The following is a 13,800-nucleotide window of genomic DNA, read 5'->3' as shown; positions in this document are numbered from 1 at the left end:
GAAAGTTTCAGCAGCAGCCAGCAAGGGCAGAGGCTGCTTTGCATTCATAAGAGAAGAGAAGCAGCCTAGGCTTGAAAACCAGCTCAACTCTTTCAGGCCCATGAGTAAGTTCTTCCCGATGCTAAATGTTTTAGAAGCAAGGAGGGCATCGGCCCAAGGTACGAAGGCCTTTCGGGCCCAGCTAATGTTTCAGAGGGTTGATCTCACAGCCCATCTGCTGGCTACATCGTCAAACTTTGCAAACCGAGAGGTTAGTAGGGCCGTTGAATGAGCAAACACCGCTGCCATGTCAAACTTTGGTCAAATCAAAGTGTTCTTACTAAAATGAATCCAATCAAATTTCCTTTCTTTTCAACCGAAAATTGGCCGAAAACCTGTAGGCCCAGTGGCGCCTTTGCTAAACAATTATCATCTCCTACATCCACACTGACAAAAATCAGACACGCAAGCACACCATGATCGAAAGTTCCATTCCTCAGATTCGTCAGTTTTCTACTGTAAAGGTTCCGTCTCTTCCTCACTCGCGAGACTGATGAGGAGAGATGGTCACCCCTGCCATGGCCCATGCACACTGCCACGGTGGCCGACGGTGCTCGACGACCCGCACTCGCTGCCGGGGAGCGACGAGATCGCGCTCCCGCTCGCGCGCGCAAGCGCCATGGCCCGCGACGCGCACCGCTCCATGCGCCCGGCGGAGCTCCGGGGCGCGCCGCGCAGGTCCAGCGGGTCCAGCGACGCCCTCCGCCGCGCGCTGCTAGTCCCGCCTCCGGCCCCGCTCGGCGGCCGCGGCTCGCAGCACGATGGGGACGGCGAGGCCGCCGCCGCCGTGGACTCGGACGCCGACGAGGGGCGCTGCCGCGGCGCGCTCTGCGACCGCCGCGCCCTGGCGCGCGACGACTCCGTGTTCGCCATGTAGTTCGGGAACGGCGGCGGCGCGTGGGCGTGGTCGGCGCGCAACGACGCCGCCGCGCTGCCGCGCCGGCTCGCCTCGCACGCGGAGGCGAAGGACGCGTCGTCGAACCGCCCGCTGAGCGTCCGCGCGCTCGCGTCCGTCAGCGCCGACGGCGTCGGCGAGACCTTCTGGTACAGCTCGGCCTTCGCTAGCGTGCGGCCCGGCGTCGTAGTCGAGTAGCAGCTGCTGCTCCGCCGCGCGGCCGCGCCGCCATTGTCCACCTCCACAATCTTGACGTTCTCCTCCGAGCCCCTCTCCACCGACTCCTGCCGGAAAAAAAACGTGATCTTCTCGTGCCAACATGATCATCGATAGATTGCTTCCAAGAAGAACGGCGGTGCTCACCAGTGGCTTCCGGGACCGCGGGTGCTGCGGCGACCGGCGGCTCGGCGTTGGCCGCGGCGTGGCGGCGGCGAGCTGCTGCCTGCCGTGGTCCTCCCCGAGGAGCCGCAGCCGCTCGGCGCGCGCGCGCCGCTGGGCGTCGACGAGCGCCTGCATCCGCCGGAGCGTCACGTTCGCCTGCCGCCGCACCAGCTGGCCCCTCACCATCGCCTGCAGCCTCACCATCCCTCGCAGCGCGCACAGCGCCTTCCTCGCCTGCGCAAATGGAGTCGCAAATCATTTCACCCCGGCAGAGAATCGCCGTGACCAAGAACTGATCGACGGCGGCGCAACGCAATGCGGCCGCTGGCCGGTCCAAGAACGTGCGTACCAGATACGATCGGAAGGCCGACTGGATCCTGATCGCCGCCGCGGCCTCCTCATCCTCACCGCCACCGCCGCCGCCGCCAATCCTCGCCAACGCCGGCGGCGGGAGCGAGGCGACCGGCGCCGCGGTGGTCGCGACCTCGGCGACGGCGTGCTGGTCCTGAGACACCGCGACACGCACCTCAGCCTCCGAGAAGCAGTGCGACGACGAGGACGCGAGCGGGCCCTGTGGCCCCTGGCCGCCGGACGCGCCCGCGTCGACCTTGCCCACCGCCGCCGCAGCAGACCCCGGCCGCCGGAAGCTCCACCGCCTCTTCTCCCTCACGGACGGCGTCGCCGCCGCCTGCGCCGGCAACGGCGCCGACAGCACCGACTGGCAGTCAGCATCCGCTTTGTCCTTGGCCTTCCTCCCCTTCTTCCCCGGCAGGAAGAAGTTTCTCAGCCACCTGCCCGCCTTCCCCATCCGCAGACACAAGACGACGCACTACAACCCTGCAACCGCCGCCGCCGCCGCCGCCATCAAGCACTTGCACCGGCAGGCGGCAGCTGGTGCTGATGCAGGGGAAGCAAAATGGAGCAGCAGAGGCTCTGTGAAAACCGGAAAGTGGAAATTATTGTGACGGATCACAGATCACTCATCACTCTCTGACGCCCACTTCGCTCCAGGCAAGGAGATTGTTCCACTGCCTCACACACCTCCTTTCTCCTCTCTGCTCCTGCCATGTGAGCAACTATTTACAGTCCCTTCAATTTCGTACCCGCCACCACAAATGACTGCCGGCTTCAATCGCATGAAATGGCCATAGCTTACCTGCCATTTACGAAACAATGAAAACCAGACCGATTAGTGTCCTGCTAACCACCAATTACGGTTTCCAAATGAAGACGAACGGCAAAGTAATCAACGGCGGTTAATGGTGCGATGAGGAACAGGCTAGAGAGTACAGAGGGTGTAGTAGGGTTTAAGGGGGTGGTCACCGGTCAGAGCTGCGCATGTGGTGAGTGAGACGAGTACCATCTTTTGCGATCAATGTGGGGACACTGCCGCTGCTACAATACAACAGTTTCATGGAAGGTCCCCAGCACTACAGCAGTGGCAACAGTGCTCTATCATCTTCCAGAAACGCATGCAGGCTGCAGGCTGACACATGGAGCAGTTCTTGCCTCCTCCTCAACCAATAACCATTAACGAACCAATCTGATTTTTTTTAAGAAAGAGAAGAAGAATAAGCAGCCATTGAATTTAGTAAGTGGTACTCGTTGGCTCATGATCCAAAGCAAACCTGCCCGGATTTACTGAATGGTCTGTACATCAGCTCGAATCATTTCGTCAGTACATGCAAGTAATAAATGTATAAATATATAAGTATATATGTATATTGTATGCAAGTTTAGAACGCACTGACTGACCTGCTGGTGCAGGGGTTAAATGTGCTAGGCTGGACGTTGGAACAGGAGCACTGTCGACCAGAGTGAAGGAGACAAGCAGGGACCATTGGGCCATGGCGTCGTCCTCTTCCCCCGTCGATGATTCAGTTTGAATGGAGGAAGCTGAGGCCGATCGGCCAGGGATTGGAAATTTCGAACTCTGTTCCCTCTCCCTGGTTCTCTTCTCTTCTCTGGGTGCACTGAAAATGCTAGCAGTAGTAGCATCCATTGTTGATGTAATGATGTTCATGTGTGTTTCTGCAGGAGTTTTGCTGGGCTCCGATAGTCATAGTCTGATGTAGGCGATGATGTTCTTGGCCCTCCGTCGTATCTCTGACGCCGGCCCGTTTCCGGCGGGCCAGCGGCAGCCGTGAATGTCCTCGCCGTCCTCCGTGCCGTTGGTCAGGCCGCGGCCGGAGCGAGCGAGAACGGAGAGCGTTCGTTGGATCGGAAGAGACGACGACACGGCCGGCTCAACCAACTGGAGTGATGATACGTCGCGGCCGTGCGAGAGGACCACGAGAGATCTTCTTCCCCACGCTGACCCCGGAAAAGGACAGGGGAGTGTGTTTTTGGAGTGATCATCCCGTGGCCTGAACTGGAAAGCGCCCGCGGCAAGTGAGTGATCTTCCATGGATGCTGCCAAAGCTTGTCAGTAACTGGGGCGGTAAAAGACGACGGCTGCTGTAACTTGGGAGGGGAAAATGCTGCAGTAGCAGCACACAGCTGGAAGAATTCAGACGATGGGACGAGTGGTGTCAGCTCAAGGTTTATTTGAGCTCCCGTTGCCGCGTTCCGGACAACTTGTTGGCGAATAAGGCGGAAAAAAAAACAGGGCACTAAGGTAGAATGTTTTCCTCCAAGCACATTGCTACATCTCAATAATCTTATAAGTCATCTCATGTAGTGTCACATAGAATTTTTCTAATGTGAATAAGAGAGGGTGAAGAGAGAGAAAGATGTCGTTGTTTCGCCAAACAATCACCTCATAGGCTAGAGTTTAGGACTATGAGACGACTACTCAACCATTGTACGAGTTATTGTTGCCATACAACTTATAATATTTCTTTTTTCTATGCACAAATGAAGGAAATAGAATTAATATGAGACAACTTAAAAAGACAACCCATTGTACAGATTGTTTGTTAAGTCGTCTCAAGATTATATATCCATGCATTAGACCGCCTATTAGAGCAACTCCAACAGATTGAGAAAACTTCATTCCCTTGTACTAGCTAAAGGGGATGGAGAAAACATCTTTTCATCATATAGGAGACAAGTGCTCCAGCAAATCCCCTTTCTCTATTCCTCTTTCCCTTTCTTCTGCCAAATGGACCCATTGTCATAGGGTAATCTAATTTTTCTTTTCTTTTTCTCTCCTCTTCCTCCCTCGTCTCTCCCGTGTATCCCGCGAAGGCCATGTGGCAAGGGTAGGCGGGGACCGCGCGCGGCGGGGTAGCTGCCGGCACAGTGGAGCAGCGGCGTGGGAAGGCGAGGTGGCGGCCGGTGTGGAGGGGCGGGGTGGCTCTAGCGCCGTGTGCGGCCGCACGCGGCCCCCACGTGGATGGGTGGCGCGGCCACCCGCGCATGGACCGCAGAGTTCGCCGGCCGGGGCGACAACGGCTATAGTGGCACGGCAAGGCAGGGCGGCAGCTCGACCGGTCGGGGCGACATGGGATGGCGTCGCGGCAAGACGGGCCGACAACGCTACAAAACGGGCTGGCGGAGTGGCAGGACTGTGACGCGGCCAGATGACCTGGCGACCAGTGCGACAGGATGTGGTGGAGAAGGAGAAGGCAACGCGGTCGAGCAGAGGCTGGAGGGGCGCAGCGAGTAGGAGGACGAGTGGAGGAGAAGGTAGAGACAAGAAAATCAAGAAAGGGGAGGGGTAGGATCCCTTTTCTTAAGGGGACAGGGAGGTGGGTTTTCTTAATCGAGAAAAAATATAGGGAAAGGGGATTGTTTTCTCAATCTGTTGTTGGAGGAGTGTTTTTACCCCTCAATCCCCTTTAACCAGGAATATAGGGAAAGGGGATTGCTTTTCTTAATCTATTGGAGTTTCTCTTATATAACACCAATGTACTCGCCCTGAAAGTCAATTTTACTATATCACCATTAACAAATGGCTAATTCTATTTTCAACTCTCAGCTACAAAAATGTTCACCCTTCAAACCAAAATACTAAAACTGCTCATTTTTCAACCTTGGCTCATGTTTTGGAGGGATTTTGGGATGACATGGCATCGATGTGGTGGTGTGGTAAATGGTTGTTATTAATAATAAATAAGTGATATTTTGGAGTTGCCTTAAATCAGCTATTTGAATTTTTATTGCGTATTACTTGTGTGCTAAATTTTGGTATTTGAAGATGATACATATAAATTTTTCATTTTTCTTGATGTGTAGTTTCATCAAAGTATACTACAGCTATGTTCAATATTTTTTATTAAATACTAGTCAAGTCCTTGTATCGTAGACCTTGTCAACATACAAAACATAACTTATTTGTGAGTGCATGCACTATTTTGAATTTTAAAGATTTTTTTATAACTTTAAAACAATGAAAATTTCTCGCCTAGGAGTATATGCTAAGGACTAGCCTTAGTAATTTTATAATAAGTGGCATAAAATACAACAGTACTGCCAAACGCATAGTATTTGAAACAGAACCAAATCATTTTCATCACAGTTCACGCCATACCAAATTTGTTTAGGTTCTAAACAATCATATGTACACCCAGACTTTATGTTTCAAGTAGTTTACTGATTACCAAATTCTGGAAAGCAGTGTCCCAGTTTGTAAAAATACTATGTCGCAAAAAAACTTCAGATGTAAATATTCTTACAAAAACTCTACAAAGGTAGGTAAAAGTTTAATTGGCACACACCATTTTTTTTGTTAGGTTTATTAAAAATATTATACGGACAACTTATACTTATTTATATCATAGATACTCCGTAAGTGAAAGAAAAATTCAAGAGATTCTAATACATTGCCCAATTTTTCAATGCCAAAAGTATTTTAGCATTTACCATGTCGCCACGTGTAGCCACTAGCCAAGATTGAAAAATGAACGGTTTTGAATAGCCGAGGATTGAAAATGAATATATTGTGGTTGATGATGGTTCCGAAGGGTTATAAAATGGATTTTGTGTCGAGTATGTTTTTTTTTTAGGTATTGTGTCGAGTATGTTGTGAAAGTCGACATTTCCCACTAAGGAAAAAAAAAAGGAATGGCGGTAAGAGTGGGCCATGCGTGGGTCTGGAGTAGTGGCCGGGTCTTGGCCTGTACCTTTGAACTTTGGGCTGCGCTGAGACTCATTCTTGGGCCAGCATCCCGGCCGCTCCTCCCCGCACGCAGTCCAGCCAGCAATTCATATATCTTCTGGAAAAGTTTTCTTATACATCTTCCTCTTTCCGATGTTTAAGATGCGTGCTGCTCTTCCTAAATCGTTGGATCGGAATACTTCTCCCTCCACAGCAACACACTGCACACAACGCGTGCACTAGGCTCCCAATCAGGAGAATATTTGGTCCTAAGTGGAATATGCTTTTGGATTTCAAACTTCAAATGTATTTTTTCTCCCAAACCGTAGATTATTATTTGAATCCATTTGAACCACCGTATTCTTGAGAATTAATCTAACGTAATGAGATCCAATATGATTATATTTTGTTGTATTTTAACAATCAACATTTTAGATGAACTATCTCAACATAATGAACGTAAAAGAAAAGGTGAATGTCAAAAAAATGTTGAGCTAAAATATTGGTAAATGTAAAAAATGTTAGTGCTTGTAAAAAATCATTGATCATAATGTTGGTGCAAGTAAAAAAGTTAAAGAAAAATGTTGGTATATATAAAAAATATTGATCAACCTCACAATTAAGCCAGAATTTTTTTAAAAAAATATTAATAAATATCAACAAATGTTGATGGATGTAAAAAATGTACGTATGTTTAATATAGGCTTTGTATGTTGGTTATCTGCCTTCCCGAAGGCATATAGGAGGCCCCCAGTCCAGCTAGCTCGGTGAAATGGAGGTGGCGGACTGCCGCAACTCAGACACTGAGGTGATCAATTTCAGTTCCTCATGTATTACGAACATACAAGTTACAACAACATACCATGCAAAGTGTGGCTGCTCGTACGTCGAGGCTGTATCTACAAGCACTAACTGCAAGTGCAACGAAATTAAGAGTGGACGACCAAACTAAAAATAGGTAGCATGAGGGAGACAACTTAATTCGTTCACCTCACACCGGAAGATTTTTTTTTCTCTTTTGAGTCCTTTGAATCCGTCTGTTTTTTACTTCTGCTTTTATTAATATAAATGCAAAGTTCTCACATGTTTTCAGTTTAAAATTTGGTAGAAATTATAATGGTATCTATGTATGTATACTCTATGCCTCAACGGATTTGAGCATGAGATTGAGTATGGGCGTTATCACTATTGGATATAGAATTTTTATCTTCCAAATTTTACAACAGACTGAAATAAAATGCAAAAAGTGACTAGGGGTGCATGCCCCTACTAGGCAGCTCCCCACACTCGTAGCTCCACAATGATCGACAACCGATACTACTATCAAATCCCCAACGACGATCGACAACCAATACTGTCAGATTCAGTGTGCCCTCATGTGGTGGCTACGATCACCAAATGTACCTATATCTGCGAGTAGCTATATCTGCGAGCAGTTTGTGGGCACGCCATAATGCTTTGAGGCATTCCGCTAGTTTTATTTATGTTGTATTAAGAAGGAAAAATCATAGTATGACCAAGTGCTGCCATCTTTGACTTCTTTATGTGCTACAATGGAGTTCAACTGGTGAAGATCCGATCCAACTAGAGGCAATGGGGAAATGATGGCTATACTACACCAAGGATAGTGACCTTGAGAAGTATATCTTCCTGACGGCTCCAGCGAAGCCTTGTGACACGTGATACGTGGGTGCTCCAGACACCCCCTCGTGTATGATTTGAAGTACCGTACCTTAAGGTTGAAGGATCGCGGCATTAATATCGCTATCATGTTGATGGCAGACATAGTGCAACACCGTATATCTTCGTTAAGACAATGTCCACGTTTGGCGTACACTTACTGTAACGTAACCTAAATAATTATTATAAATATGCAGTATAAAATATTTTTTCTTGCAAATTTTACAACAAACTGAAATAAAACACAAAAAGTGACTAGGGGCATATGCCCTCCCCCCAACTACGTAGCTCCCTAGTGATTGACAATTGTTATTGTCAGATTCAATGTGCCACTATATAGTGAGTGCAATCGCAAGTCATTCATACACACCGCATATGCTTTTCTTCAAAGTCAGCATGACATGTATCTATAACTCCCTAGATGTGTGTCTAAGCAGCAAGCAAGGGTGAAGCCAAAGAATTACCATGGGAGGGGCCAAACTTCGGAAATGATACATTAGGAGGGACAATACATAATTTCTTCATTGATTTACATGGTCAAAATTGTTTATGGGGTGTATCTAGCATGGCGTGTGATACTTGATGCTACCCTATTTTGATGCCACGTCTCCTCCAACATCCTCAATCCAACCAGTTGTTTTCCATTTCCTTGTTCTTTTTTACTAGTATGTTAGCGAAGATTAAAGTTTGGAGAGATTGGTTACCCACGTTGAGCAGAAAAAAACTGGAGAGCGGGGGCATCATCTTCGGGGCTAGCTGATGAAGTTAGTCGTGAACCCAATTACCCAATAGCAGTCCATTTCCGCGTGGCCCACGGGCCATTCGGCCTCCCTGCTGCAGTTTCCCCTGTGCCGTCCGCTCGACGTTGTTTGCTGGTCATCATCATCAGCAAGCAACAGGGGCACATGAAAAGTCCGGCAAACATTCTCTCTACCTGCAAGCTGCATGGCACGTTGCTGATGTATATGGTTGGTTTGCCTTTCAATCCTCCCGGGCTAAAATTTTCCTAACAACATTATATAGACACACATATACATAACTAGCTACATACCTTAACTATGAGGAATGAGTTTGATAGGAATTATTGTTAGTGATTTGATAAATCTGTTGGGGAGTATGCAAATTGTACAATAAAAGTGCTGGTCACGCGAAAAGAATAGAAGATACTAAATTCGTTGGCTAGTCAAACAAAATTATCGGAAAAGGTAGCATATCTTATACTCGTTTTCAAGTTTCAATGGTGTTCCTCCAAATTTGAGTTCTAGGAGCAGAATGATTCAAAGATGTTTCACGTGAGCTCATCTGTGACCACCACGTTGGTGCTTTGTCGTTGCCCGTGTACCATTTTGAAGACCCTTTTGATCACTCACTACAACTATAACATCCACCGATGAAGCCTCGAATGCACCAATTAGGTTAGAGAGATATTATGATTATTCTAATATATAGCTAGGCAACAAATGACGTGCATATCACATGGTAATCACAAACTTCACGCGGGAAGGGGGCATATGGCCCACACCGCGCAAGCTGATGGTCCTTTCCATGGAGCAAGAGATGCAAAGTGTGTAGTATGATCATAATTAGGCATTCCTATAAATCACCGGCAGACCTAGTGAGTGGCCAACACATTGTCGCCTCAAGTTGGTGACTCGGCCACTCATCTTCCATTGGGTTGTTTCCGCTTAATTGATTGTGGGTGGCCAAGGCAAGGTGCACCATCCCCCCTACATATCGTGGGAAGAACTAAGATGAGATCATCAATGAAGCTAGTAACTTGTCTATACACATGCATGTTTCGTTTCGGCAGCATATTGATCCTACAACATATATATGGATCCTAGGCTAGGAATGACAGATAGCACGTACATGGCGGGGATTGTGGCAGATGAGTACGTGATGGGAACAAGCCAACAAATAAAACAACCGTACAAGCGCAAAAGCACTGATCTTGGACTACCCTGCAAATTAAGGTAGGGGAAATGGAGGTCTGGAGTGAGTGATGGATGAGCTTCCTTCCCCACGTTGAGCAGAAACTGAGCGGGAACTTCATCTTCGGGGCTGTTAAAGTTACTCGTGGATCAAATAGAGATATGGGCCGCTATTTGATCCTAGCTAGTATGTATGTGGCTGGGGAGGCCCAACACATGTTCGCGGCTGCCCACGGGCTGCATCCACGTAAAGAAAGCTGTTGGTTCATGGATGGCTTGCTTGCTTGTACCGACGACTGTTTGGTAGGATGGCGGACGATGATGATGGTGATAGAGGTTGAACAGTCGTCGTGCCGTCCAATCCAGGTCATATGGCTGGAAACTAAACGCACGTGCACGGCGACATTTAGAGCAGAAAGCTCCGGTAGAGCCCTCGCTGCATGGGCCATGCAAGCATGGACGTGCGCGCGAGAGCGACGACGGGGCAGGGACCGTACACGAGAGCCAGCGGCCAGCGAATCCGACCTGACTCCGGTGGTGCTGCAACCACAAGGAGATGGATGGCCGATCTCGTCGAATCATGCATGCACAAATAGCATCGATCGATCGTCGAATCCTTGGGAGTTATTGGTCGGCGGCCGGCGCATTATGATCGGAGCCCCTGGTCCCCTGGTGATCGCCAACCATCATGGAAGCGATCGAGACGCCGGCGGCGGCGGAATTGGGAATAAGCCGCCGGCGCCGCCCGCACGACGATGACCCTCGCGGCGTCATTACCGACTCACCTTACGTATGATACTAGCTACTGCTACTGCTCCAACTCTCCACGCGGCTCGAATTAATCCTGCGTGGTGTGGACTTCGACCATCGATCGATCTCTAGAGCAGGGCCACTGGCGGCCGCGCGAAGCTGCAGCCTGCATACAGATCGATCGAGCTGTGTCTGTGCTCGCGCAGCCCGCGACATTCCCCTGCGTAGCCCGCAGCTCTCCGACACGCGCGGTTTCTGTGCGTGCTCATCCTCATCATCATCGGCAGCAACAGGCGCATGCATGAAAAGTTGGGCGAATATTCTCTTCCTCTCTACCTGTGGCAGCAGCATCGTCTCCCGGCAGCGGGGGCAGGGGCAGCTTCAATTTTATTAATCCACATCCCCCGGCGATTGGCCCTACTTTCCGCGACATTCCTCTTGTAGCTAGTCCACGACTCCGAAGCATGCAGCTGCTAGCTAGGTTAAGATAGTACGTACTCCAGTAAGCTACAGTTCATGAAAAGCCCTCTCTCGATCGCTGCGGGATGTAAGTAACATTCTCTGCAGGTACAAGCAGGCTTTACCGCCCGATGGAATCACTGCATGCAATGCGCTTCTGCTTGCCTGCTGCATGCGACACGCTCTACGTTGTCACCTGCGTCTCCGGTTGGGGGGCCGCGGCTATGATTGCGGTTGCAGGGCACGCGCGCGCGCCTGCTCGTCCGCGTGCGAATAAGCTAAGCAATGCCCAGGCCAGCTCGATCGGCGAGGCAAGTCACACGCTCCTTCTGGCCTTCATCCATCCATCATCCTGATCGACTTCTCGAGACACCATCGTCGAAACTCCAAAACCTCAACTATCCAGCCGAGAGATTCCCTCGTCGGTCGTTCGTCGACTCGTCGCCCGCTCCTTCGCGGTGGCCGCCGGCGGTGTCCTCTACTCCACTAGCAGGGGGCCACTGCCCACTGCACCAGCTGGCACTGCCAGTGCAAGTGCAAGTGCAACTGGAGCACGGATCGAGAGGTACAATGGCACTGTAGGATTGGAAGGAATCTTATGCTCTCAGACTACTCCCGCCAAGTACGTACAGTAGAGTACTCCTCCTACTACGCGTCTACAGTAGCCGCGATCTGCACCGCTGGCGGTCCTGATCCGTGGGGGCCTCGCTCTCAGCTGGGTCAGGGACCTGCATGAACTGCAAGCTAGCTGCACAGCATGCAGCAGGGCCAGCAGCAATATCAGGGCATCAGCCAGAGCCTGGCATGGCTTTATCTGTAGCACTGGTTGCGACAATGCGACTGGTTGCGCACTGCAGCTATCGTTGCGTGTTGTTGTTCGATCAATATGCCGCTTTCGATCGATCGAGTACCTGCGTTTGGCCGAGGTCCGAGACATGGAATTAGTACCGTTAGATAATACGGAGTACTACATGGTAAGAGTAATAAATACTCTTATTTCTTTCATAAATAGTTGTGTCCAGCTGCACAAAAAAAAACATGTGTTTTGTAAATTATTTTCTTATGTGGCATGGCAAGCAATGTCATGACAATTTGTATTTTTTTTGTGGGTGGTGGTATTTTTTTTTGCATGCAGTGGAATTTGATTCTGGTGGGTGGGCCCATGCATGCGTTGACTCGCGTTGAACGTGGCCACGTCGCCAAGCCATTGACTCATTGAGCAAGAGATCGATGTGCCAAGTGAACCTTTTTTCCTTTTCTTTTCAAAAAGAGTGTGGTGTGCCAAAGTGTGTCCTTTGGAGTTTGGTCTCCTACCGGATGGACCTAGTGGCCTCTTGGAAATAGTACTCTGTACACTCCGTTGTACTCCAGCTGGGAGCTGGAGCTGGCCTGCCTGTGTGTCAAGATGATGAAGTGGACGGGGTCAGCAAGAGCCGCCAGAGAAAAAAGTAGGGGGTGTGGGGGTGGGGTGACGGTGCGCCGGAGGACTCTCTTTGACCCCCCCTGTTTGTTGAATCGATGAACATACACACCAGCTAGATAGAAGGAAGCTAGCCAAGAACAAGTGCCGGTTATGGTGGTCTTGCAGTCAGTATCAATAGAGTGATGGGGATAACAATTTTGGTGGATGTCAGCAGGGCTGTCAAATCCCTCATCCGATAATGCGAGTGACCACAGTCCACAAACACTAGTCTCCATGATGAAATCGGTAGACCCTAAACTGGAGCACTCAAGCAAGATGAACCTCGGCCCTACTGTTCTGTTCAGCTTCAGCCAACCAGCTATAGCAAGCCTGACGGAGACCCTGAAGCAACCGCACCCAACACTAGCCAAGCATCAGCAGTTCAGCCACACACTAAAATCAGCTAGCAAATCTGTCTCTGCCTGTGTTGCTGCCAACTGTGTCCCTGGCGGGTGGGCCCACCTCCCAGTGACTCAGGTTACTAGGCTCAGCGAGCAGACAGACACTACTGTTGCACACTGGAGCAAGAGATGCCGACTGTTCAGCGTGGTCTGAAATCTAATTAATCCTCTGTTTCAGCACAACTAAAAATTGACACTCTTTGTTTTTCATCGTTGTATATGCATGACGTGTTTCATGAGCTCCAGAGCTTGTAGGATCGAGGTTTGGATCAAGCAATGGATAAGAATAATCAGCTGGTGCTTTTTAAACAGGTCCAACCAACCAAAGGCCTCCTTTTCAGCACCTTTAAGGCCCAACCAACATCTAAAACTGGTCCTAAACAACACAAAACATCATGATGGTTGCAGTTTGAGGTTCACAGTCCCAATGCAGCTCAACAACCAGATTTTTTTTCGGACCACGTCATTGTTGCAAACTTGCAGTTGCAACGGACACCATGCGTCGTGTGTGACAGTGTGAGCGTGAAAAGCCAGCCTCACCGGAGTGTTGGTTCTCGATCCCACAAGCGGCCAAGACGGCCGGAAGCTTTTTCTCTCGTCATCTGGTGTGCAGTGAGTGAGGAGTAAAGCGGCCCAGGCCCAGCCGAAAAGGGGAGAACTAAAGGGTCAAAACGTCTGAACAAGGCAACTGAAGAATTATGTTGCACTGTGGTTCTAGCTTGTGCCAATAAGCTGCATTTGGAGGAGTAGGCTGTTTGGAG

The 13,800-nt window shown here is 49.8% G+C and overlaps 1 protein-coding gene across 1 annotated transcript; it reads right to left on the bottom strand.

Annotated features, from left to right (window-relative positions):
- Window positions 1-325: 325 nt before the first annotated feature.
- LOC117847943 (uncharacterized) lies at window positions 326-2,693 on the bottom strand. The gene is made up of 3 exons (XM_072292328.1): window positions 1,665-2,693; window positions 1,298-1,549; window positions 326-1,218 (listed from the first exon to the last, which is right to left on the bottom strand). Exons 1-3 carry the CDS (start codon window positions 2,121-2,123, stop codon window positions 547-549), a joined length of 1,383 nt encoding a protein of 460 aa, XP_072148429.1. The 5' UTR covers window positions 2,124-2,693; the 3' UTR covers window positions 326-546.
- Window positions 2,694-13,800: the final 11,107 nt, after the last annotated feature.

Source organism: Setaria viridis, chromosome 3 (assembly GCF_005286985.2).
Source record: "Setaria viridis chromosome 3, Setaria_viridis_v4.0, whole genome shotgun sequence".
Taxonomy (NCBI): domain Eukaryota; kingdom Viridiplantae; phylum Streptophyta; class Magnoliopsida; order Poales; family Poaceae; genus Setaria; species Setaria viridis.
The sequence above is the reverse complement of the archived record's forward strand: the minus strand, read 5'-3'. Positions and strand labels throughout refer to the sequence as shown.

Excerpts from the sequence above, each read along its gene's own strand:
- LOC117847943 (XM_072292328.1), bottom strand. The coding sequence starts at position 2,123 with ATGGGGAAGGCGGGCAGGTGGCTGAGAAACTTCTTCCTGCCGGGGAAG. Across the intron at positions 1,550-1,664 it reads CGGCCTTCCGATCGTATCTG|GCGAGGAAGGCGCTGTGCGC; the intron begins GTACGCACGTTC and ends CCATTTGCGCAG. Across the intron at positions 1,219-1,297 it reads CGCGGTCCCGGAAGCCACTG|GAGTCGGTGGAGAGGGGCTC; the intron begins GTGAGCACCGCC and ends TTTTTCCGGCAG.